The following is a 27,254-nucleotide window of genomic DNA, read 5'->3' on the forward strand; positions in this document are numbered from 1 at the left end:
GGCAAATGCTGTTTATCCATCTTTGAAATGAGACATTGATTGCAAGCAGATTTAAAAGGAAATTCCTGTAAAAGCATTTTTTTCAATGATAGTCTTTGTTTTTTTTTATTCACTTGCCCATAACTTTCTGGAAAATTCTACTTTTGGCTGAATTTTCTCATCATTGTTTCAGTATAAATTTGTTCTGTTTTTTATTAATGGAAAGTTCAGGGGGGAAAAATCCCTTTGGTAGCTTTTGAGATATGAGAATGTGAAAAAATATATACTTTTTCCAATTAAAAGAAATCTCTGGCCTTATTTTTCTTTTCATCAAAACCTTTACATTTGAGGGCTGTAGTAGACTCTAAGTGGTGGTTCTCAGCATTGGCTCCATGTTAGAACTCCTTGAAGGACTTTAAAAAATACTGATGCCTGGGGCGCCTGGCTGGCTCAGTGGGTAGAACCTACGACTCTTGATCTCAGGGTTGTGGGTTCAAGCCCTACGTTGGGTGCAGAGATTATTTAAAATTCAAATCTTTAAAGGGGGCTTGGGTGGCTCAGTTGGTTAAGTATCCAACTTCAGATCAGGTCATGATCTCGCAATCCCTGAGCTCATGCCCTGCATCAGGCTCTGTGCTGACAGCTCAGAACCTGGAGCCTGCTTCAGATTCTGTGTCTCCCTCTCTCTGTGCTTCCTCTGCTCATACTCTGTCTCTGTCTCTGTCTCTCTCTCTTCAAAATAAACACTTAAAAAGTTTTTTAAAAATCTTATAAATAAATAAATAAATAAATAAATAAATAAATAAATAAATAAATGAAATCTTTAAAAGAATATACTGATGCTTGAGTCCAAAGACTTCAGAGAAATTGGCCTGGGTCCAGCCAGGGGTCTGGGATCATTAAAAGCTCCCCGGGCAGCCCTGAGTACTACTGTCCTAGGACACAGCCCCCCCAATCACCAAACTCAAAAAAGGATTCAGAGGTCTAGAGATTTCAGAAGGGAAAATCAACTCTTCCTGGGAATAGTTCTTCCTGTTGAGAGAAAAATAGTTGTACTTATTATTGTGTAAACCATACAGCTCTGAGAAAGACATGGAGGAACTTTAATTGGAAAGCCTTCATAGCCTCCTACACAATTGGCCAAGGATCACTAGTATCAGGATGCGTTGCTTCCTATTTCTCTGGGACAGATTGGCTCCTCACTAACACTTAAGGGTGAGGAATCCCCTGTCCAGCTTCAGACTAGGTATTTCTTTTCATGCTTGTGGGCATCAAAGAGAAAGAGACTCTAGGGGACCAGCCATTTTTCTGGCTCTGTGGCCACCTTCTCCCATCACTAGATCTTTTCCTGGATTCTTATAAAAGTTTTCTATGGGAAGAAGCAGGGATAGACTTTTCTCCTCTGGTCATAGTGAGAAGGTGTCCTCCCAGATGCACCACAGAAAAAACCACAATCAGTACCACACTGGAAATGTCTTCTCCTTTCCTGTGAAGTCCCCTGACTGGAACATGATTCTGCTTCCTCCTCCCCCTTGACTAACACCTGGATGGGCCTAATTAGCGAAGTCGCTGCGATTTGATGACACCCCATCACGATTAATTGCAAAGTCAAACCATGCCTGCTTTAGGCTCACAGATGATAATTCATTGATTCAACATGCCTTAACTGGATGCTCCCTATGAGCCAGCTGATATGGAGAGAATACAGATTTTAATTTTTAACTTTATTTATTTATTTTTGATAGAAAGAGAGTACACACAGGAGGGCAGAGAGAGGAGGAGAGAGAGAATCCCAAGCAGGCTCCGTGCTGCCAGCACAGAGCACGACATGGGGATCGAACCCACGAACGATGAGATCATGACCTGAGCTGAAACCAAGAGTCAGACACTTAACTGAGTTAGCCAGGTGCCCTGAGAATACAGATTTTAATGAGGCACAGCCCCTGCCCTCACAGAGAGAGAAGCAAACCACTGTATGAGATGCCCCCAGGGTCTGATTATGAGCCTTGTTTGAGCATCAGGGAGCCTGAAAGTCACAAGAAAGGGTTTTGATCACCATGAAATGTTAATGTAAAATACCTGCATAATTTTGTACCAAATCAAACAGCATCACAGAGTAGATATCAAGAGAGAAAAATGTCAGTGACAAATTCATAATAAATATGGAGCGTGGGGGTTAAAACTAAGCAAGTTCCATCTCTCAACTTCAATTTGTCTGTGGATCAAAGAAAGACCACCATTCTTCTGTTTAGCAACAGAATACGGAGAGTAGTTGAGGAACAGAAGGAGGCTCCCAGGGGAGGGCATCAGAAGACCCTCTGTTCAGATGGTCCCACCCATGCCACACAGGTACTTTCACTGCCACAAGAGAGACCTACGGTTCCTGTGGGATGTATGCCCCACTTATGGCTCCTTTTCTAGGGGAAAGTAGTTTCTCTATTGAGAAAAAGCAGTACAGAAAATATGTACATATTTTACTCATTTAATGAGCTCTGAGTAAAGTTGATCATCTGTATGTGCAGGGTTCATTGCTGAAATATTGTGCCTCTCTCTGAGTCTGCCTTCTTTAACATTTTCAACCCGATCATGACTAAAACAGAACAAACAAACAAAAGTGTGCAGGAAGGCAAACTAACTACAAAATTAAAACCCATGGGAAGAAGATGTTCCATCTGGGACTCCTGTGGGACATGGATAGCATCTGCCCAATGTCCTCCTGTCAAGGTCTGTCTGGGGGATTCAGTGTTTGCAGGATTGGATGTTTTCCTCAGGCCATTTTGTTGACAATTCCAATTTTAGGATTGCAATGTAATATAGTCTTATTGTTCCTGGGAAGGCTGTTCATATTTCCTTTTTTAAACATTTTTTAATGTTCATTTTTGAAGGAGAGACAGAGTGTGCATGGGGGAGGGGCAGAGAGAGAGAGAGGGAGACACAGAATCCGAAGCAGGTTCCAGGCTCTGAGCTGTCAGCATGGAGCCTGACACGGGGGTCGAACCCACAAACCATGAGATCATGAGCTGCGCCAAAGTCGGATGCTTAACCAACTGAGCTATCCAGGTGCCACCATATTTCCTTTTGGAAACACTGTCTGGTCTCCTCCCATGGCCAGCAGAAGGGTGGCCCCTCCCTCTGGGATGGCTCAGCCCCCTGGGGAAGGCAATGGGAAATCTCCCCTCTGGCTGGCTTCCTGGAAGTTGAGCAAAGTTCCATTAAATTCGTTTGGGCAGAGGTTCCTCACTCAGTCTTAAGTATGGATTGGATTCTATAACGCAATCTGTTAAGTGTGTAAATCAACACCCTCCTCTCAGATTTCCTAGTTATCTGCAGAATTCCCCTTCAGTGAAGAAACATCTTGTGTATGTGTGTCTGTCTATCGGATAACCTGGCTTTTTATTTGAAGAGCCTCCCATTAGAGAAAATGGGAAGTAAGTGGCTTTCATTTAAGGAAGTCGCATCTGCCTATCATATCAAGGGGAGTTTAAAAATGAGAAGGAAAAAAAGAACCGCCAAAAAAAAAGTAATTTCCTCCTTGACGATTATTTCTGAATAGGAACTTGTGCAATATTACTCAAGAAGGTGGGGGGTTTTGTCCCAATGAACTGAAGTGCATGTCCCAGTGTCAGAAGAGCATAGACCGATGGCCCCCCCCATGGCGTGCGGCCTGGAGTAGAGAAGCCCACCCACTACCTGGTATTCAGTGCTTTGCTGCCCACCCACCCCACGCCCGCCAGGCTTCCCCTCAGCTTTTCTGGCCTTTGCCTCCAGCGATTCAGTCTGGAGTGTCTGCTGCTTCAAAACACCTGCTGTCCCCTTCCCTTTGTCTTTATCTGTAGGTTTTAACATGAGGCAGAGAGCTAAGCCTAACCCCTTGGCAGAGAAAAAAATGCAGGCATACTTTCTGTCAATGGAAATATAGAGAGAGAGATGTGGGCTGAATTACGTCCCCCACCGAATTCATCTGATGAAACCCTACCTCACAGTACTGTAAACTGTAACTGTCTTTTGAGAGGCCTTTTATAAGGTAATTAAGTTAGAATGCAGCCATCAGAATGGGCTGTTACCCAACATGACTAGTGTCCTTTTAAGAAGAGATTAGGACACACAAAGAGACACCAGGGATGTTCACACACAGAGGAAAGGCCATGTGAGGACATGGTGAGAAGGCAGCCATTTGCAAGCCAAGGAGAAAGGCCGTGGGAGAAACCAAATCCACAGACACCTTGATCATGGACTTTCAGCCTCCAGATACATTTCTGCTGCTTAAGCCATCCAGTCTATGGTATTTTATTATGGCAGATCCAGGGAAGTGAGTGTGTGAGAGTGTGTGTGTGTGTGCACACATGCCACCATGTGCCCATGCGTGCACATATAATGCGAGTTAATGATAAAAATTTGAGTGGTTACTTGCAAGGCAAAGCCTTCTCGTTGAGTTAATTCTAGATTGCTGAGTCACACGAGTATGTTGCCCAGTAGAAGCTCCTTGTAAAGGATATTGAATGAAAAGTCCCATCTTCCCTGTTCCATTCATCAATCCATGGAACCCTTATCGGAACAACAGCTCCTCTCCTTAGCACTGAAGAACTGTAGACTGTTTCCGGAAGAGCCAGATTTGAATTCCAGTCGTTAGGACTGGGATATGCCCTGTTGCCAGCAGCTAATAATTTGGAAAACCGAAATGACAGGATAACAACGTGGTACATGCTCCCTGAGTTTGAGAACATTCTGCATCCTTCTTTGAACCTCCTCAACATTCAGTAAAGTGCCTTGCTCCACTGCAGGGACTCAAAAAATATATTTATTTATTGACTGAGTGAATACAAACAATATCAGGCCTACATGTACAGAAGTATCCCATTCAACTCCTCCAGTCCTCAGAGAAAGGCATTCTTTTCTGGAATTTGTAAATTAACTACTCAAAGTTTTAGATACCCTGCCCTTATACATCATTTGGATCCACAGGTACTGCTTTTTTCTTTTTTCTCTTTCTTTTATTTTATTTTAATGTATTTATTTTTTATTTTTATTTTATATCTCTACAGTCTATTTTAAATTGTGTCATCATGAACACACTGAAAAACACATCAGGGGCTCATGGTGAGAAATACTGTATCATCATGAGGTTGCTTTAAAATAAAAAGATTCCCACCAAGAAAGAGATTAACTCAGTGCTTTTTAAAATCAGTACTTGCAATGCTATGCAAGCCAGTCCTCACAGCACAATGACAAAAGTTATGAGAATAACTTATGGAGTCACTATTTGTTTCAGCCTTATTCCTGAGTAACAACCACCCCAAAACTCAGTCTCTCAAAACAACAGCAATTTCTGATTTCCCCTGATTCTATGGATGGTCTGGCCACTGCTCTGCTGGTTTCACAGGGCTCGCTTGGGTGAGTCACTGAGGTCTGGGGAGCCTGGCCATTCCTCCTCCAGGACGCTAGACTGGTTTCCCACGCAGCCTTCTCAGGGCTGCATTCAGGAGCGGAAGATGGGAGCTTCCAGTCTATGGGAGGCCCAGGCTCCAGAACTTATGTGACATCTCTTTTGCTACAATCTACTGGTCAGAGCAAGTCATGAAACCAGCCCAGTTTAGAGGAGAGGGAAATAGACTTCATCTCTTCATGGGAGCAGCTACAGAGAATTTATAGCCACATTTGATCAACCACAAGATTGCAGCAGATTCAAAGTCACCTTAACTTTCTCACGTGGTGAGCAAAAGAGTGGTGAGTCAGGGAAACGGTTCTCCTGAGCTGGTGCTCTTCTGAGGAGGGAAACTGAGGCACAGCCTTCCTTCCTGGCCAAGAATGAACCCACTGCTTCCAAGACTGCCCGGTGCCCACAGTTGCAGAAAAGGATCCGGTCATAGAATCAACAGATCAGTTTACCCAGAAAGCTGTTGCTGACCTCCCTGGTTCTCAAATTTGGTGCATGTTGGAATTCTCCAGAGAGTTTTTAAAAATACTGAGGTCTGCCTGGGTCCCGTCTCCAGAAATTACAATTTCACTGGTATAGGATGTCACTTGTGTATTGGGGATTTTTTAAAGCTCCCTAGGGGATTCTAATGTGCAGCAAAGTGTACAAAGGACGGGTGTTTAAACTTGAAACTGCCTTTTCTCCGTCGGCAAGAAAGATGCAACTAATGCTTATCTATCTGGTCATTTGTGATGTGTACACGGAAGGATAATGTCACACACACACACACACAGCACATTCTGGTAGATGCTGATGAAGGAAGCTTGCTTTCAAGTGTTTAGGGATTTGCAGAAGGGTATTTTGTGGAGAACTGAGCTCTCTAAATGAGGAATAAGACACCTTGTGGGCAAACAGCCGACCCTAAGGTTCAGAACAAACTAATATATCTTGTGGTCCATTTGGTTTCCTTAACCCTGGGCCACTGGAAGTGAGTCACCAACAGGGGAATACCACATTTATTTGAAAAAAAAATAAAAATAAAAAAAAAATTTAGCAAAGCCTCTTTGCAGTTACTGAGTCAAGTTGTAGGTGCCTTATCTGTCTGGCTATCTAGTAAAGGTGCCTGGAATTCTCCTAAACACAAAAGCTTACACAGGTCCTTTGGAATGGTCTTTTTTTTTTTTTTTTTTTTTTTTTAGCTGATTAAAAAAAAACAGCACTGAGCATAGCAAACAGGAGTAGAAATGTGTCCAAATATCTGATAAAAGCAGAAGTATAACTTCTCCTGGGGAACCTGCCATTTTTCTCATTCTTAAAAATGAACATCTGGGCACTTCCTACTGGACTTCGGGCTTGTGTCAGGGTGTGTCAGGGTGTCGGAGCGAATTTCTCCATTGCAAGGACCTGCAGGCTAATTTCAGGGGCAAGACATACGAGTGAAAGCCAGCAAAGCACTGGAATTGTGGGATAACCCAGTGATTCTAAAAATGCCATGAATCCACTCCAGTGCCCGGGAAGCACCAGTCCCATGGGCTCACTGTTTACTTCATCATGAGGCTTCAGCAGTAGTCTTTGCCAGACCACCTGCAGCGACATCACCTGGGACCTTGTTAGGAATGCACATTTTTAGGCCTCTCCCACACCTGCTGAATCTGAAGCTCTGGGGGCGAGGTCCACAGTCTGTGTTTTCATGAGCCCTCAGGTGATGCTGAAGAATGCCCAAGTCTGAGCACCACCGCAGTGCAAATCTGAAAAAGGGTCGCCCTTGAGGGTTTACTGAAGATCTCACAAAGGCTACATCTCAGAGAAATGGCACCAGGGCTCAGTTTTGCAATCCATATGGATAACATTTAGGAAAGATAAAAGAATGTTTGAAAATACATCTCGTGACTTAGAGTTTCGTATAATGGTTTATGACCCAAAGCCAGGAGGGAAAGTCTTGTGATTCTTTTTTCTGTAGGAAGATCCCAGGAGTCATGGGCTATCAAGAACACTGCGGGGGGGGGGGGGGGGGGGAGGGGGGGAGGGGGTGGAGCACCTGGGTGGCTCAGTCGGTTGAGCATCTGACTTCAGCTTAGGTCATGATCTCATGGTTTGTGGGTGAGCCCTGCATCGGGCTCTGTGCTGACAGCTCAGAGCCTGGAGCCTGCTTCAGATTCTGTGTCTCTCTCTCTCTCTCTCTCTCTGCCCCTCCCCTGCTCATGCTCTGTATCTCTCACTCTCAAAAACAGATAAACATTTAAAAAATTGTTTTAATCAGATACCTTTAAAAAAAAAAAAAGAACACTGCAGGGCCTGGTCCTTTCCATCTATACCCTGAGGAAGGGAGCTGAGCAATTGTGAATATCAACTCTGTATACAGATGACAAGACATCCTTGCATGGCCTAGCGTAGATGTGTCTTCAGTCTGTCTCTGTTCATTTTCACTCCTCTGCTTTACTCTAAGGGTGGCTGTATCAGGCTCACCAGAATCATTGCGGCTTAACCTTGCCTCCTCTGTGCAAAATCTTCTCACATGGATCACATGATCTTCACACAACACCCTGGGACTGGTCCTTCAATAGAATTCAGAACCAGTGTTCTGACAATCCCATTCAGGTCAGGTTGCGGTTTGGATGGAGGTCCCTTACCGCATCTCCCCAGGTAGGACCTGCATGGCTGCTGGCTACACTGCCAACAGCCACCCCACCTTAAACCTCAGCCCCCAGAGCCAAAGCCACCTTCTGAGGCCACTACTGGGAGATTTTCTCGGGAGACGCCAAATAAGGCACAGTATTTGAGAACGGGACCACACACATCCGAAATGAGAAACAGTCTTCTTTTTTTAAATTTAAACAGGGAGGTAAAAGCCCTGCGTAATTTTTTTCATGTGACAAATGAAAAAAGAGAGACGTTCTTAAAAAGAAAAGAATCCAAGTAAAGTAAATATCTCTTTAAAGGGTATTTTGAAGGCATGAGGCTAACTAAACATTTGCCCATCATTTCTACTTTTCTTGTCCAGATTTTTCACAAGTGCTGCCCATGAATTTTGTGGACTGCTAACAAAGGAACCTCATTTTTCATAAATTTCTCTTTTTCTTTCCCAAAACTAATCTGCTGGATTATGTCATAGTTTAGCAATGTTCAAGTTCGCTGACATACCCTTTTGGACCTCGGGTTTTCTTTGTGTAATTTTTTTGAGCCAAAATATCAGAAAGGAAGGACTCTTTAGTCCTTAAAGTGGTATATGCAAGTAAGTTTGTAGCACTGGCCATGAGACTGTGGTATTTGTATCATCAGCAATTCACAGATTATAATCTCCTAATCTCAGGATATTTTATTTCTAATTCTTCATCCTGATCTCAATAAGCAAGGAAGGCAGTTTAAAAAAGAACATTTTGTTCTAGCCTTTCATATTTTTCAAGCCAGCTTTCTGAAAACACAGAGTTCTTCAAATATTATTTTATGCTGAGGCTATTTTATATTCCAATGCAAAGATAAATTAGTTATCACGAAGATCTCAGAAGCAAATTTAAAACATGTGCATCCACCACAGAAATGCAGGCATTTGCAGGTACCACGATCATTCTGCAAGACACAAGGACACGCTACAGTATTTCAGGGATGCTGTGGTCCCAGCAAACCTCAGAGACATTGAGGTAACTCTCGTGCAATAGCATCAATTAAAATTTGGCTGAAGGACAGCCCTTTTCCTGCCAGGAAAAGACAATGACCTTTAAGGACATGGACTGGATTTACTCTAGGCCAGAATGAGTCCCCATCTGCCCTCTGTCCCAGGCTGGGAAAGGTTGGAATGTCTCTTCCAGTCCTATCACACACCCACAAACCTTCCTCCAAGTTTCTTAGAGGAGAGGCAGGCAAGGAGTTTCATTGCTGATCCACTGTAACCAGAAGGAACTTAGCAGAGCTGGGACTTTGCAGATTACTGAATCCCATGCCCTCCATTCGACGGGAAGAACTAAGGCCCAGTCTGCATGGAACATTTGTCAGGACAGCAGCAAATCTGCAGCAGAGAGAGGCCAAGCCTTGGGTAACGGTTGACTCCGCTATCCCTCAGTTCTTTATTCTAAGTCCTGGTTCCTGGGCCTCCTCAGCCTGCATCTGCATGGAACATGGCCTTGGAAAGGTCAGGTGTCCACACATCTGGCTCAGATGGAGCTAGGGGATCCAGGATGGGCCCATTGGGGGATTTCCTCCTCTGCAAAGAAGGTGAGGCTTTGGTCCGTGGAGGGGCAGAGAGACAGTCGGTCTTGACTATGTCCTCCAAGTTCACTGACAGAAGTCACCACCCCGGACACCCTTCACTGAGGGCTCTTATCACAGACCTAACTCACACAAGACAGGCAAAACTGAGAAGTCCAGGGGCCTCAGTTCAACATGCTGGTGTCATGTAAGCCTGCTGTTCACAAGGGCAAGGCTTGCAGAGACAGGTCCTCTGCATATCAATCCCATCCCTCATGGACAGTCATGGTTCCATCCTGACAAAGAGAAGGTCTTTTTCGGCGAGGCAAGCAGTCACTGAGGCTAAGTAACACTGCAATACCAGTAAGCATACAGTGAGATTTGAATGTTTCATTTGATAACACAATTTCTCACATGGAAAAGAATCAAAATATAGTAGATAATAAATGCCTGCTATGTCCAAAGTGCTTGTAAAGAGGTGAAAATCGGCCCCTACTTTTTGGAAGTACCAGGTGAGCTGCTATTGCAGAACTGGGGAAGGGAGCTTAATTCCTTCTGGAAGAGTCTGTGTGTGCTCTTAGAGAAGATGGGACTTGAAGGGGACTCAGTGGAAAGAAAACATAGATACTGTGAAAGACAAATAAATGTGTGGTGAACAGCATTCTGGGTGGGACAGCTTCCTCACAGGCTTGGAGATGCAAGACTGTGCTTTTAGGGGATGACAACAGACTCTGTAGCTGAAACATGACAAGTAGGGGAGAGGGGAGGAGGCATAATCAGAGAGAAGGATGGATACCTTTTTATTTGTATTTTTTTTCTGGTAACTTGAAGAACTTTCCAGAAGATCAATGTGTTAATCAATCATTAGGTAGCCAGGCAGTGGGCTGATATAGAAAGTCCTCTAGGAAATTGTGACCTCTTTGGGAAAACAATCCTCTCTGCAGGAAAGGGTTGATAATGCTCTACTTAAGGAATGTGGGGCTCTGGTCACTGGCAGTCCAAGGGGGAGAAGGGAAAAGTGAATCTTGGAATGAAGAGACTGGTTCTCGAGTTGGTGTCCCATAGGCAAGCTGGGTAACACCACACACACGGCGGTCAGGACTGAGGTAGTAGCTGAACACACTCAGTGTAGAAATCACAGTCCCTATCACAGGATTTACTGTCTAGACAGTCACCACAGTTAAAACAAAGCCAGTTCTTGGAGAAGCATCTATTTTTATCAGGAGTTAAGAAAAGTCCTGGCATGAGAAGCAGCTTTACAGGTGTGTTTCTTCAACCTGACCCTTCATCTTATCCAGATCTGCTGGCTAGCAAAGGCCACTTAAGGGATGCCCAGGTGGCTCAGTCAGTCGAGTGTCTGACTTCAGCTCAAGTCATGATCTCACAGTTTGTGAGTTTGAGCCCTACAGATCCTCTGTCCCCCTCTCTCTCTGCCCCCACTCAAAAATAAATAAACGTTTTTTCTAAATGTTCCAAAAACTCTTGTCACACAGGATAAGAGCTTGCTTTTCTAAGGAAACTGTAACAGACAAGACGATGGAGAGAGTGAAACAGATCCTTCCATCTGCCCCCAAATTTCACACTGTACTTACAAACGTTTCTACTATTGCTCAGAAAACTGCCATCAAACTTTGCGATTCTTAAAGCAGTGGTGCAGGACCTGCCCCTCCCACTCTGTCTCCACAGTGGAGACCATATGCCTGACAGGCAAGCACTAACCATAAGGGAACAACTCTCCTCCATCAGTCACCAGGGCCAGATGCTCATGGTGACTACCCATCAGTCACAAACGTACCTGTGAATCAGATGGTAACTGTCAACAATCTCCCAGAAGCACCAAGAACACTAGGTCCCCCATCAACAATCTAGCCTAGAAGAAGAGCCAAAGATTCCTGCTTTAGAAAACACCAGGGCCCTGACTTTACCCGTTTCTATGCCCTGTTTGCTGTTAACTTCTGATCCCAGGTAGCTTGGTACCTCGCTTCCTCTCCAAAGTGGGGCGGCATGGTAGGTCGATGGAAATTTGTCCAGACAAGTGGAAAATTCTAATCTGTTGTTGTAACAGTTTCTGCACGTCACTGGACCTTGGGTGCTACGTATTTTTTAAGATGTAAATTGCGTTCTATTTATGATTATTAATGAAACTGACAGAAGGAGATTTGAAGTTTCAGGACAGTGCCCTAAATCTGACTTCTCTCTGTTAGATAAGAGTTCCCTAGAAGGATTCACCAGGACTCATCTGGCATAAATTGATATAATAGATCTAGACATTTTGTTTCCATTTATAAATGAATCCCTTCAAGGATATTCCTTGAGATAAATGATGGAAAGACCGGTTCAAACCCAGTGGGGTGATTTTGGGAAAGCCAGCTGAACCGTGGAGCCCTGGTTATCTTGTCTGTAAGCCTCGGAGAATGACACATTCAGAGTGCTGTTTCAGTAATTATGTGAGATAAGTTATTTGAAAATACCACACAGTATATGGCACATAGTAGGTGTTAAATAAGTAAATCTCACACCCAAAAATGCAGAGCTAATGATGGATGCCAAAAACCAAGGTGATGTTTAAAAGAATATTTCCTGGGATGCCTGGGTGGCTCAGTTCATTGAGCATCCAACTTCGGCTCAGATCATGATTTCATGGTTTGTGGGTTCGAGTCCCACGTTGGGGTCTGTGCTGACAGACAGCTCAGAGCCTGGAGCTTGCTTCAGATTCTGTATCTCCCTCTCTCTCTGCCCTTCCCCTGCTCACACTCTGTCTCTCAAAAATAAAGAAACATTAAAAACAATTAAAAGAACATTTCCTACTGGGATGATGAAGGCATAGAAGTCATTTCCTTTTTTTTTTATTTAAAAAAATTTTTTTAATATTTATTTATTTTTGAGACAGAGAGAGACAGAGCATGAACGGGGGAGGGTCAGAGAGAGAGGGAGACACAGAATCCAAAGCAGGCTCCAGGCTCTGAGCTGTCAACACAGAGCCCGATGCAGGGCTGGAACTCACTGACCGAGAGATCATGACCTAAGCCGAAGTCGGCTGCTTAACCAATTGAGCCACCCAGGTGCCCTGGAAGTCATTTTCTTTAAAACAGAGGTACCAAGCTATCTGGGATCAGAAGTTAGCAGCAAACAGGGCAATAGAAATGAGTAAGTCAGGGTCCTGGTGTTTTCTAAAGCAGGAATCTTTGGCTCTTCTTCTAGGCTAGATTGTTGATGGGGGACCCCAGAGGGAGGTGTTCTTGGTGCTCCTGTATGGGTGTTCTTGTTTGGGGTGCGGGTATTCACAGGGGCTGACTGGAGGAAGCTGAAAGCTTTATCTCCCAGAATAGGGTGGGATTTAATAGGATGGGATTTAAGATGAGAGTTTTGGGCAGGAAGGCTCCCCTTTGACAAAACCAGAAGCCTTCTGCTGGATTAGGGAAGGGTTTACTTGAGATGGCGACGCCCTCAGCACAGAAGGACTTCCAGAACAACTTAAAAGAGACAATTTGGCGGGAAGCTGCAGAGATGAAAACATCAGAACAGGGATAGGACATTAACTCAGTTGCTCACTTAAAACCTATTCAGCCCTTGGGGCGCCTGGGTGGGTCAGTCGGTTAAGCCTCCGACTTTGGCTCAGGTCATGATCTCCTACTCTGTGGGTTGGAGCCCCACATCGGGCTCTGTGCTGACAGCTCGGAGCCTGGAGCCTGCTTCAGATTCTGTGTCTCCCTCTCTCTCTGCCCCTCCCTGACTCACACTCTGTCTCTCTCACTCTCAAATATAAATAAACAGAAAAAAAAAAAAAAAACTTATTCAGCCCTGAAGTTCAATGTCAACAAATGTCCATTTCTAGTCCCATAATTCAGTCTCACGATAAGAAAAGAAAGAAGGAGGAGGAGGAGGAAGAGAGAGGAAAAAGAAAATTAAACTAGATTACAGGAAATTTTGCATCCAATATAATTTATAGCATTTGCATTTTAATTATTTCTTCCTTAAAAAATGTCCAAAGTCACCACAATATCATTAACAAACATATAAAATTAACTGTTATTCCTCTTTCCAAAAGAGTTGTTACCAGAATAAACATGTTTATTTAAGTCTGTTTCTTAGTACACCTCATAGTAAATGTTTTAAATTTGTTTTTAAACATCTATTTATTTTTTGAGAGACAGAGACAGAGCATGAAGAACATGAGCAGGAGAGGGGCAGAGAGAGAGGAAGTCACAGAATCTGAAGCAGGATCCAAGCTCTGAGCTGTCAGCACAGAGCCCGATGCCAGACTCGAACTCACATACCACGAAATCATGACCTGAGCCAAAGTCAGATGCTTAACCAACTGAGCCACCCAGGCACCCCTCATAGTAAATTAAAAAACATGATTATCTATATAATAAGAAATATATAACCCCAGCAACAATCAAATCTCACTTAAGAACTCAAAACGTTTGGGGCACCTGGGTGACTCAGTCGGTTAAGACTCTGACTTTGGCTCAGGTCATGATCTCACAGTTTTTGAGTTCAAGCCCTGCATTGGGCTCTGTGCTGACAGCTCAGAGCCTGGAGCCTGCTTCAGATTCTGTGTTTCCTTCTCTCTCTGCCCCTCCCAAGCTTATGATATCTCTTTATCTCTCAATAAAAATAAATATTTTTAAAAAATCGAAAAGTCTTAGGGGGGATGCTTGGCTGGTTCAGTCAGTGGAACATGCGACTCTTGATCTTGGGGTTGTGAGTTCGAGCCCCACGTTGAGTGTAAAGATCACTTTTTAAAAAATGTTTGTTAGTGCCCACTGGTGATATTAAAAGTTGAATAAAGATTTTTTTTTACTTCAAAAAGTTTTGGGATTACATATCCAAAGGGAAATGGCACGTATGTCCAACTAACTTTCTCATTTTTCTCCATTGCCATATTTTGATGGCTTATAATAAGGCACATTTGTGTCATTAGAGGCACTGAGACTCAGATGTGGAGGAAAGGCAGTGAGGACCCCTGGGGTCACTGCAGGCATAGGATTTAAAGCAGCAGGACAGAATCCTTTCTTTACTCTTGTCAAAACCATTAATAAACAAAATGGGATGAAGAGTGATTGGCTGTCAGACGACACAGCTTGAAAATAATTTTCATTGAAAATGGCTGTGGCTGTGAGGGTGACGAGGACAGGTAATGATGCACTATAAATATCTGGAACTTTCTCACATGCACAGATACAATGTAGACTAGCAGTTCTCAAACTCTGTAGCCTCAGGAACCCTTTACAGAATTATTGCCGAGTCTAGAGATTTAATTTATGTAAGCTGTATTTACCAATATGTACCTTAGGAAAAATTAAAGCTGAGAAAAATTTTAAACATAAGAATACACAAGCTTGCATTCCCTTCATATCGTAACATCCCATATCATGTAGCCTCTGAAAAACTCCACTGTCTGCTCTTGAGACAATAGAGTCAAAAAGGCAAATATTGTTATAAAATAGTTTTGATTTCATGGACCCTCCTGAAAGGGTCTCAAGTACCCTCAGGACTCCCTGAACACACATTGAGAACCACTGATATAGACCAAACCTATGAGTTTTTGAGTCTCCTAAACACCCCCCAGCTTGGGCTCATCAGAAAAAGAGGTAAAATGGATGAGCCCATGACTTCCCCACCTTTCTCCCACTAGAGACACATACTCAATTTTTTTTTTTTTTTACATTTTATATATCAGGATTCTAGGTTCATCTTCCTTTAAATATAGAATTCCACACCAAAACATAAACAAACAAACAAACAAAAACCAGTTTTTAAACCACTAATAGAATGTGTATTGTGGGGTATAGTGCATAATCAAAGAAAAAAATATGGTCTTCATTTGAAATATATAGATTGAGGATTGATGCATTAGGTTGTTAGAGCTGTGCAAGCATAGATTTCTTAGAAACTCCCCAAAAGTATGTCAAATGAAAAAAGTTCATGAAATACATATTAGCATAAAGAATGACTATTTTATAAGTTAATGTATTTTTTCAGAAGCTATTTACTGAACACCTACTACGTGCCTGTCTCTGGGCAAGGTACAGCATATATGCACTTTTTGATAATAAAAAAGTCAATGAGTGAGGGCACCTGCATGGCTTATTGGGTTAAGATCCAGACTCTTGATTCCGGCTCAGGTCATGATCTCATGGGTCTTGAGACTGAGCCCCGCGTCAGGCTGAGCTGACAGTGCAGAGCCCGCTTAGGATTTCTCTCTCTCTTCCTCTTGCTCTTGTCCCCCTCCCTCTCTCTCAAACTTAAAAAAGTTTAAAAAATTCAATGAGTCATTTTGAAGATTTGTAAGGGCCGGAGGAAGGATGAAAGGCAGTCATTCACATAGACTCCACAGGGACACTGCCCTAAACTTTGGGGCTCCAGCTCTGAGGAACTTTTCAGAGAGGAAGCCTCCAGCTAGAAGCCTGAACACCCCCATTGAAACACTGAGTTAGGGGGCAAATCTTAACTGCTCTGTGCTTCAGTTTCCTGAAGAACGCCTAATCATGACTTCCTTTTAGTGTAAAGACGATGGAGCTGTCAATATGAAAAAGTCTTGGGATTAAAGCCTTCTGGTGATGGATTAAGACACAGGTAGTTTTTAATTTTTTGTTGAAGAATAACACACATACAGAAATGTGAACATAAGACTAGGAGCACCCAGATCAAGAGATAGACCATTAGAGAGCCCTCTCTGGCCCCCAGTGGTCACTTCCCACCCCAGGGAAACTGGTAAAATAGCATAGATTGACTTCCAACAACATAGATGACTTTGCTTTGTATGCAAGATACGCTCTTTTGAGTCTGGCTTCTTTAGCTCAACATTATGTTGTGAGACGTGCCCACACTGTTGGACATAGTTATAGACCATGCATTCTCAGTTCTATGGAACACTCCACTGCGTGAAGATGTCGTAATATAGGTCACATACATAGCCTTTTAGCCATAGAAAAGACCAGAGATTTTCTCTTATCCAGAATGAAGGATCCACACATGAAGAAGAAGGAGGAGGAGGAGGGATGGACGAGGAGGAGGAGGGATCCACAGATGAAGTTCACCATCTCTTTTCTTTTTTTCTTTAGAAAAGAATTAAATGTTTATTTATTTTTGAGAGAGAGAGAGAACAAGCAGGGGAGGGGCAGAAAAAGGGAGACACAGGATCCAAAGAGGGCTCTGCGCTGATAGCAGTCAGCCTGGTGTGGGGCTCGATCGCACGAACAGTGAGATCATGACCTGAACCGAAGTTGGATGCTTTTCTGAGCCACCCAGGTGCCCCTCACGATCTCCTTTCTATTTGAAATTGATCTGATCAAAGGAATTTTTGGTTTTCCTTCCATGTCAAGATTAGAGATGGTATTAGCAATTTTGACCAGGAGTTAGGGAAAGGAGAAGGGGGTTAATATTTTGGCAGCTGGCTCTAGGGGACTCTCTACCTAATTCCAAAGGAAACTGGTAGCGACCATTTCTCAAAAGCAGCAGCATGTCTGGAGCTTCTGGGAGGAATAGCATCCTGCACCCAGAGGATGCCAGTCAATGTGTGGTAACTGATGAACAGAGTAGATGGTGGGTGGGAGGGGAGACGGCACCCAAACAGGATACAAAATAAGGTACTGAAATCACCACTTTACAAAATAAAATTATGTTTATTACAGAATAACACAAAATAAGGTACTGAAATCACCACTTTACAAAATAAAATTATGTTTATTACAGAATAACACAATTTCTTGTTCACACATCCCACCTGTGACATTAATCAGAGCCTTCACCTAAGAGCCATATGTCATCTTTTCCACCCCTACTAGTTTGTAGATTTTTTTTTTTAACTTTGAAGTGGAAGAAGAAGAAAAAGAACCAGAGCTGCCCTAAAAGGAATGAGGAAGTGAGAGCTCTCCAGTGTCTGGCTGGCTAAGTCTGTGTGACAACCCATGATGTTCTTTCCGGTCTCAGTAATATTCTGAATTTCCACCTGCCCGCCCCCTCTCGTTTATAATGCAGGACACGTGAAGCCGGTCATTCAGTCTTGCCCTCTCAACCAGTGGATTAGTAGGAGCAGAGTGAAATGCTGTTTCTCCCATTTTTCACAGTCCCCCGGAGATAAGACAAGTCTGGCTGGAGACCCTCTGAGGGTGAGTACCATAAATTCACATCACTAGAGAATAAGCGAGCTAGCAAATCGCAGGTGTCTGAGAGCACCTCCGACAGAAAACAGCTGTACCACAAACACACAACATGTCATGTTACAAAGACGCTGAACGCGCAAAGTTTGGCTTCAGTGTGAAGCCTGAACTTCTTTGGCATGGGAATTCCAGAAAGGTTAACTTTGTTTTGTGTTTACTACAAGTAGCATCTTGGGAATAAGTTTTTGACCCTGGGGGTTAGATGAGATCATCCGTGCAGAGCACGCAATACAGTGCCTGACACATAGTGAGCTCTACCCGCTGCCAAAAAAAGAGGGTATATAATTATTATGTAACTATTTGTCAGATTATTTCTTGATGGGAATGGAATAAGTGAATAAGTGTGGCGTGGTAAAGGTATCAGGTTTAAATAATATAGAAAGAAGTGTGTTCAGGTGCTGTCCTTAACAGCCTAAGATATCTAGTAACATACACACAGACTTTAAATGAAAACTTTTCTACCTAACGGTTTCAAACTTTGTGTTTTGGCACTGAAATCGGCCAACTTATTATGTGTCTCCCTCCTCACTCTTTCTCACGTGATTTCTCACAGGCAGAGCCAAGGACACACGGAGGGAAATTCATCGCTGGACAGTCAGCACAGACTCTAATGAAGTTGATAAGCAGTTGCAATGCCGTACGTCCCCCTCTTACATTTACTAATTCCGGTTTTCCAGAAGTCAGAGTCAAAAGATCTGTACCTAATTTTGGTTTTCTCTTTTAGGCAAAAACACTAAATGCCAATAACATGGAGACATTGATTGAATGTCAGTCAGAGGTAAGAAAGCAATTTTAAACACTTTTTATCTGCACTGTGAGAATGTGGAACACTGTGTTTTAATGGAATATTGTTTGGATTATTTAATTACCAGAGTAGAAAATTAACATCATTCGTGCAGTACATTAAATACATTAATTGGGACCTTATAGGATGATAATCAATTGTTGATTCTAGAAGCTAGAAAAAATCAGTGGACTCTATTGACCAATTCCTAATATGAATAAAATGTTGTATGTGTATTTTGTGGGGCAAGACTGGGTAGATCTCTTCAGTCATTTTTAACTAAAACAAATATATTTTTAGGGTGATATCAAGGAACATCCTCTGTTGGCATCATCTGAGGGTGAAAATAATATTTGCCAGCTAATTGGTGAGTTTTGAAAACATACTGATCTTTTATGTAAGTGCTAACAACAAATGTTCTTGGTTTGCAAAACCACAGTACTTTACTAGGAATTTTTTTTTATAAATGTTCTTTTAAAGACCGCAGAACATTAACACTTAGATGGCAGGCAGGCTCCAGCTCACCAGAGCATCAGGGCACTCTGACAGACAAGATCCTCTCTACAGCCAACCCCCCAGCTCTTCAAGGGGTTTTTCGTGGGGTCAGATCTCCTAGGCGCTTCTGTTTTAACAATTACAGCATGCATACATATGAAAAAGAGACCGTTCCTTTTCCCTTTTCTTCCTTCTCTAGCCATCCTCTTCCACTTGCCAGTGTAGAAACATATGGCAATGCATTTGGAAAATACAGCTTTTATATTTAGAGGAAAACAAGAGAAAGAAGGAGACAGAAAAGAGAGACAGAAGGAAACCTGTGAGGTGCGATACCCGTTGCATACACATCTTCAGGATTTTGCAAAGATAAAACATCTTGCTAATGTTTTACTGATAGTTCCCAACTGCCAGGTCTAGGTTCAAGCCTTCCTGGCAATTTGTGCCAGCGCTGTCCCAAAGCAGCCGCCAGGGACATCCTAAAGGGGACTGCAGACAGCCTGTTGTAGCTCCCCCTAGTGGCTAAGTGGCTGCAGAGGTTTACCCGCCAGCCCAGCTAAGTGTCTTCAAAATGATCTTGAACAAGGTTCCACTCTTTTTTTATGGCTCAGTGATATTCCGCTGTATTTATAAACCACATCTTTATCCATTCATCTATCACTGGACACTTGGTTTGCTTCCATATCTTGGCTGTTGTAAATAATGCTACAATAAACACAGGGGTGCGTAGATCTTTTTGAATTAGTATTTTTGTTTTCTTTGGGTAAAACCTAGCAGTAAAATCACTGGCTCATAAGGTATTTCTATTTTAATTTTTTGAGGAAACTCCATACTGTTTCCCATTGTGGCTGAAATTAACGTAACATTCTACTGTCAACTATATTTCAGTTTAAAAAAAAAAAAAGATCTTAAGCAAGTCACTTCCTCTCCTTCTAAGTTTCGTTTTTTTCCACCAATGAAGAAAATTAAAATAATCTATTTCACATCAGAAATGCCCACCATAGTTATTAAGGTTAATATATTAAGATGGTTGTTTGTGATCTGCTTGGCTAGGTTTTGCTGATTTTTTGTAGCAAACAGCCAGTGAAGGGTAAAAACAGGAAAGGTGGAGACTTTGAGGAACCTTGGTGTTGATGTTTAGGGGCTGGTTGCTCTGGTGACAATGTGGTTGCTTTTTCGGTTGATTTTTCTCGATTAAAATTCACGCCCTTTGCTTTCTCAGTTTTTCAAAATTATTCCTGCCCCCCCCCATGACATACCATAGATGACATTAAGTGGCTGATGATATCCATTGTCTTATATGGGTCTTTATTTATTAATAAGTTAAATTTAATTTTTCTCTTTGCCTTGTTTTCCTGGCTGTAGAAATTAAGAAGAGAAAAAAGGTGCTGTCTTGGCCTTTTCTCATGAGAAGGCTTTCTCCTATGTCAGATTTTCCTGGGGCTTCAGAACCAGAACTGAAAACGCCACTATTTGATCAGCCCTTATCAATCATCTGTGGTGAGGACGACATACTCCCCAGACCCATCCAGGTAGGTGTGCATTTACTTGTAACCTACATCAGGTTTTTGTTGGATGTGAAAGATTCTTGGGAGCTCTAAATATCATTCTCATGCTAATCTTGCTGGGGCCAGTATTTAGTTTTTTCCACTTTTGGAAATGGTGTTTCCACATATGAGTACAGTCAGGAGAGTACCTGGCTGCTTACACTCTAGAAATTAGCTCTACTTGCCCTCCATCCTTCCATCCTCATGATCTCATGGAGTTGAGAATGCTTAAAATGTGTAGCTTCTGAAAAGTCAACAGAGATGGGGTCTAAAGTGTATGATCAAAAATCCAGTGTTTATATGGAATGACTTGAAAGGAGGGAGGCCTGGAATAATTTTAGAATGTAAAAAATTAGAGCTTTCACCATTTACCTCCTCTTAGAAAAATAGCAGAGTTGAGGGAGACAGTTGATAGCAATGGGGCTATAAAGAAAAACTGGCATTAGAGGTCTCTTGTTAACACCATCTCGGTATCATGAAGAACTAACTTTTATGGAGAAGATATTCTAGGACAGGTGAAGTTTGCTACTGTTCACATGCACCATTTTAATTCTTTCTCTTACCTAAACATAGATTTTTCATGTATTAGTAGCAGCATATGGTTTCATGCATTCAAACTAAGGGTAATCATTTCCTATTCCTACCCCTCTTTCCTATAGGATATTCTCACTATTCTGTGCCTTAAAGGACCTTCCACTGAAGGGATATTCAGGAAAGCGGCCAATGAGAAAGCCCGCAAAGAGCTAAAGGAAGAGCTCAACTCTGGAGGCGTGGTGGATCTGAAAAGTCTCCCTGTGCACCTTCTGGCTGTGGTCTTTAAGGTGAGTTCACAACATTGCTGCCAAATCATCTGCAGGTGGCTCTGACACATTAATTTTCAGAAAATAAGAAATGGGCTCTTCTCCCTACAAATCAAAGTAAACTGATACTGGAGTTTAAGTTTTTTTGGCTAAGCCTTTTATTTTCTTATATAAACATCTGTTTCTATGATCCCAGATTCCAACAGAAGGCGATACATTAAATTCTCCCCAAATCCTGATGAGAAAAGGCACTTAGACTGTCCCATGGCCAAGTCTGTGCCCCTGAATCTGGCTGCCCCTCAGATGATGGCCTTACTGTGTGTGCGCGTTGTTAGGAAGTTGATGAGAGAGATTTCCCTAGAGTATTCAAATGCAAGAAGGAAGGGGGCGCAGCCTGTGTTAAGATGATCAGAGGGTCTCTGAGACAGACCAGACAAGGGGACGATGAAGATGCCAGCACATAATGTAACATAAACAGGACAAACCATCCCCTTTCATCCTCCAGGACTTCCTCAGAAGTATCCCACTGAGGCTACTTTCATGTGACCTGTTTGAGGACTGGATGGACGCCCTGGAGAGGCAGAATGAGGAGGACAGAATTGAGGCCCTGAAACAGTAAGTTGCCAGAGTCCTTGCCAGAGGCCAGGCCCACATGGTCTCCATTTTTTGATTCTTCACATAATTCTCTGAGTGTTTCATGAAAATTGAAGTGTTTAGGGAATCAGAATGGAATTGTTTATCTACTCCCAGAATAAAAATCACAAGGTACTTTGGAGACTCCTTTTAAAGTGGTTTTAGCCAAATGAAAGGAAGCACTTTTTCAAAGAGTGGAAAGCACAAATCCCAAGAGGTGGGGGGTCTAAAAACGTAAGTTGTTCAAGAAGGAATGGGGCAAAATCTTAGGTGAAACCCTGAAAACACGCTAAATAGCCAAGTGTAGGAATTTGGGGTTATTCTTAACCTAATAAATGGGTGTCAGGCAAGGCAACAATTCTCCCATAAAAACATCCCCTAAGGCATCGTAGAACATAGGAAGGGAATGTTTTGATCACAAAATTCCACAGCATGTTTCATATTCGTATAATTAATCAAAATGAAAACTATATAAAAACAAATTCCAAAGACAACAAAAACAATTACATTCGTAAATGAAACTGTAACCTGTTAGTGACTAGACAATCTTAAACACCTAACTTTGAAATATCAGCTCTTTCGCCGAATGCTATGAAAGTCTATTTATTACGATTGTCCCAGGCGGCTAAATATTTCCAGGGAAATAGTTATTGAATTGAAGGTGTTAAGAGTATCTGTCCCAAATTGAAAATCCTAATATTATTAGAAGTTTCCCCTTAAAGACATAAGCTCTTTCAAATAGTAACTTCTTATGAGAAATGAAAATGGTCCCTACTTAGTCACCATTGCTTATTTTGAAAAAATGAGGCTTTATAAATCTAATTATTGTTAGTCCTGATGTTGCCATTTAAGTGCTACCTTGACCATGTTTATGAACATGCCCTTATAAACTGATTTATGCTCCATAAAGGTTTCTCAGAATGGTATAAAAATGGGTCATCTTTGTGTGATGATCACAGATCAAAAAAAGTAAATGACTGTGTTCCAAAAACACCAGTCTTGCAGTGCTAGAAAGACATTCTGCCTGGCTAAATGATTACTCAACAAAACAATTTTCAAAATGTATTAAACTATGGGGTTTGTCGCAGAAGTTAAGGATTCCTAATTTGAGATCAATACAAATAATAAAGGGTTGTGTTATTGGTGTCCTTCCTAATTATAAAGACCAGTGTCTTAGGTCTTTAGGATCTCATGGTTAACCAGTTTCATGCCACGTCTGTTACCACTGGAAGTGTCTGAATAAACATTTCACAATCTTACTGTGAAAATGCACCTTCTTCATTTTAAAGGAAGTCTGGGTTAGGCAGAAACTTTCAACTTGAGATACTAAAGGGAGATAGACCATTAGCCTCCTCTAAAACCAGCCTCCCTGAACTTCATTCCAGGGTTGCAGATAAGCTCCCCCGGCCCAACCTCCTGCTGCTCAAACACCTGGTCTCCGTGCTCTACCTCATTAGCAAGAACTCAGAGATCAGTAAGATGGATGCCAGCAATCTAGCTATCTGCATTGGACCCAACGTGCTGACCCGAGAGAATGACCAACACCTGTCATTCGAAGCCCAGAAAGACTTAAACAACAAGGTTTGTTCTGGTCTATTTCTGACAAACTCCCAATTTGATCTCACTGTTTGTTTGAAAACACCAAGTGATAATAAAAAGGAATGGAGGAGGCTTCTGGGTCGCTCAGTTGGTTAAGCATCCGACTCTTGGTTTTGGCTCAGGTCATGATGTCACAGTTCATGGGATCGAGCCCCATGTCGGGCTCTGTGCTGGCAGTGTGGAGCCTGCTTGGGAATCTGTCTCTCCCTCTCTCTGGCCCTCCCTCACTCACCTGTGCACACAACAAGTTCTCTCTCTCAAAAATAAGTAAATTATTAAAAAAGAGGGGGGGGGAGGGAGAGGAAGGAAGGAAGGAAGACCCAAGTGTAAAATGCCTCTAAGTTTCTCTGACTCAAGTTCAAGTGAAATATGAAATACAAAATGCTTTTGTCATAGTTCTGCCCTCTTAGACTCATGCATTTGATGAAACAGAACAAACCTCTTGTCTCACAGGACTTGTGTATCACACGCCATCAGTCCAACTATCAGTTTGGGAAACTCCTTATGTAGATAAAAATTACTTGAAAGGAAGAGGGTTTTTTAAATCTCAAAAAAAATGTGTGTCTCAAAGATAACTTTAATATATGTGATTTTTACCAATTTTCCACATGCTCTTCTCAAACACATAAAGATCCCTTACGCTTATTTTGGCACCTCCCTATCAGTTGGCCCCCATCATATCCCCATTATTTCTCCTCTTCCTTTAAAAAAATTAAAGATAGCTTTAGGCTGACAACTTGTTTATTTTTCCTCACAGGTTAAGACATTGGTGGAATTCCTCATCGACAACTGCTTGGAAATATTTGGGGAGAACATTCCGGCACATTCCAGTACTGCTTCTGATGACTCCCTGGAACACACTGACAGTTCAGGTACAAAATGTGTTCTCGATTGATGATGACTGTGGGGGAAAGTTCATGCCAGTCTGCCAGTCCATGCCAGTAATGTAAAATATATCTGGTATTTGAAGCGACAGCTACCTACACAAATCACCAAATCAAACTCATAGGACACCATTCACACGGACACCTGTTCTCAAATTTCCGTGCAGTGCCTCCTCACTCAGCTGACACTCATTCAGCTTCTTTCAGAATCACAAAAACCTTCTAATTTTACTAAGTTAACTTCAGCTAGAGGGTTGTTTCCACATAATGGGCTATGGGTCCATTAAAATGGAATGGATACAATGAAAGAGCCATCCAAAGGATTAATTTTTTAATTTAAGATCAACAAATTTTCATTGAAATGTTTTCTCTCTTTTCTCATTCTCCCTATTTCCTTTATCTGCTTCTCTTCTGCACCTCAAACTAGGAAAGAAACAAAATTTTAATGTGGCAAATTTCATATCAAGCCCCAAAGTAGCTTCACCAGATTACCCAGGGCCATACTTGATATAAGTAGGGGGAATTGTACTAAAGTTTATTTCTCAGAGAAACTGAACCAGAAACTCAACTGTCCCTTAACTTCCCCCAGACATGTCAACGCTGCAGAATGACTCAGCTTATGACAGCAATGATCCTGACGTGGACTCCGGTGGTGCCACTGGCTCCCCAAATAGGCGACCCCCAGTACCTGTGGAGACAACTGCCAGCTGGGGGCCCAGAGGCCCCCAGCTCACTTGGGAGTTGAGTCCGGAGCCCATCAGCAGCACTCTTGCCAGGCTGAAAAACTCCCTGAGTGAACTAGACAGGAGGTACTCAGAGCCCAGCCCGTCATCCTCACAGGAGAGCCTCGAGAGCCAGAAAACACACCAAAAACTAACACGAAGCGAGGAGGACATCGCCATGGCCCAGGCAGGGGCTCATTTGGAAAGTAAGGAAACTGAAGACCCCTTTCCAGAGGAGGTGTTTCCTACAGTGGAAGGCAAAGCCCAGAGACCACAGGACCTGAAGGTGAAGAACTCGACTCAGGGTTCAGTGTTACTGTGGGGACTAGCGCCCAAAGCCTCCTCCAGTGGCTCTCTGGATGCTTCCTCTGATGGTTCACCCGTGGCTTCTCCTTCCAGTCCCAAAAGAAATTTCTTCACCAGACATCAGTCTTTCACAAAGACAGAGAAGAGTAAGCCCAACAGAGAAATTAAAAAACACTCCATGTCATTCTCCTTTGCCTCTCACAAAAGAGTGCTGACCAAAGCCCCCAGCTGCATGTCTGTAAAATCCAAAGGCTTTACCAGAGACCAAGTAAAGAAAGGTTTTAAAAAAGAGAGCCAGCTTTCTGGGCGGATCATCCAGGAAAACTTGTCTGAAATCCAGGGCCAAACTGCTCTAGACTGTAGCTCCACATCCTATGCCCTCTCTGTCAGGGATGTGTTCCAACAAGTGGATCAGAGAAGCCCAGGTAGTCCGCCATCTTACGAAGAGGCCATTCGGCTCCAGGCATTGGACCTCTCGGCCTACAGGGGCCAAACAGTCGGGAGCATGAGGGCCAGAATGCTCAGCCAGGATGCTGAACCTCTCCGACCTTTTCATCACGGAGGGAATTTAAGAAATACATGCAGTCAAGAGCTGCTTGACAGGCACAGACTATCTCCCAGGACTGAGAGCTGGAGACAGAGCCAGACTGTACATGTTTCTGTAGAAACAATAGGACACGTGACCGTCACAGGTAGACCTGACCTGCACCGGCCAAGAACTGTATCTGAGTCAAAACAGAAGACTAAGCTGAACCATCTAGTGCGGCAATGTAGTCAGCCGGTCTTTGAGGCTGACCAACTCCAGTATGCTAAAGAATCCTACATTTAGGACGGCAGACCAGACACCATGACATGGCTTATGGCGTCTCTGTAAATGCACAACTGTATAAAGAACTGCTTTGAACTCTGTTTTCCAAAAAGTCGAGAATAAGCTCTTTTAGAAAGGTTGTATAGAGGCCTCCCTAGAGGGGATAGCCACGCAATGGGACTCAGGCAGTGTCTGTGTGTGCCCAAATTCATGCAACATGTAGCAAGTGTATAAAATGTATTAGAGACAAGGTGTTAGGTGCAAAGATGTCTACATGAGTATGTGTGTATTTGCGAACTTGTAGTCAACTGCACTGCTGTTCTCTGCCTCCTGGGGCAGTATTTTGAACACTATTAGTGTTCAAAAATAATTTTTTTCCTTTCTTTGTTGCCTCAAATGTCATCCCATTTTTCATATTTTCCACAAACTCCATTTAGGGAAAATGTTTAAATTTCTGTTAGAAGTTTCCTCCAGTAAACAGCTTTGTGATAATTACCCACAACGGTAAGAAAAAAGGAGCAGACTGCAAGAACAGACTTCAGTGTTTGGAGTTATATCGAAGGCATTACAAACTCCAGTGAATGAAAAGGCCATCATTAACATTTATGAAAAATAGTGAAATGTGTTCTTTTAATCATCTCATTCTCAATTTGGGTAGATTAGCACAAATGCATTACATCAATATTAACTGATTTATAGCACTTTGAGTTTCTCTGCGGCTCAGCAATGCCTTCTCCAACAGTGTGCAGGAAACTTTATATGCATGATATGCATTGGGGATCATATATAGAACTTCAGTATAATCTCACTACAATAAATTGCCTTCCTGGTTTCAAAGTAAACATGTTCATTCTTTACTGATGTGTTGCCTTCTCTTCCTTGGTTCATAGAAACCCACTAAGAAAAGCACTCACACATTGGTCCATTCAACAAGCAT

At 42.6% G+C, this 27,254-nt stretch overlaps 1 protein-coding gene and 1 long non-coding RNA gene across 3 annotated transcripts in view; one reads left to right on the top strand and one right to left on the bottom strand.

Moving 5' to 3' along the window:
- LOC128315458 (uncharacterized) overlaps window positions 1–27,254 on the bottom strand; it is a 97,716-nt gene that overhangs the window by 34,086 nt on the left and 36,376 nt on the right. The window lies entirely within an intron of this gene.
- On the top strand, window positions 17,535–27,174 carry TAGAP (T cell activation RhoGTPase activating protein). Its single transcript, XM_015080866.3, has 10 exons — window positions 17,535–17,691; window positions 18,296–18,379; window positions 18,467–18,520; window positions 18,827–18,893; window positions 20,384–20,550; window positions 21,225–21,386; window positions 21,871–21,980; window positions 23,384–23,579; window positions 24,355–24,469; window positions 25,071–27,174. Exons 2-10 carry the CDS (start codon window positions 18,353–18,355, stop codon window positions 26,336–26,338), a joined length of 2,166 nt encoding a protein of 721 aa, XP_014936352.2. The 5' UTR covers window positions 17,535–17,691; window positions 18,296–18,352; the 3' UTR covers window positions 26,339–27,174.

The sequence above is a fragment of the Acinonyx jubatus genome, chromosome B2 (genome assembly GCF_027475565.1).
Source record: "Acinonyx jubatus isolate Ajub_Pintada_27869175 chromosome B2, VMU_Ajub_asm_v1.0, whole genome shotgun sequence".
Lineage (NCBI taxonomy): Eukaryota > Metazoa > Chordata > Mammalia > Carnivora > Felidae > Acinonyx > Acinonyx jubatus.

Coding starts and splice junctions, on each gene's coding strand:
- TAGAP (XM_015080866.3), top strand. CDS start 18,353: ATGAAGTTGATAAGCAGTTGCAATGCC. Junction 18,521..18,826: donor TGATTGAATGTCAGTCAGAG/GTAAGAAAGCAA, acceptor ATATATTTTTAG/GGTGATATCAAGGAACATCC. Junction 18,894..20,383: donor TAATATTTGCCAGCTAATTG/GTGAGTTTTGAA, acceptor TCCTGGCTGTAG/AAATTAAGAAGAGAAAAAAG.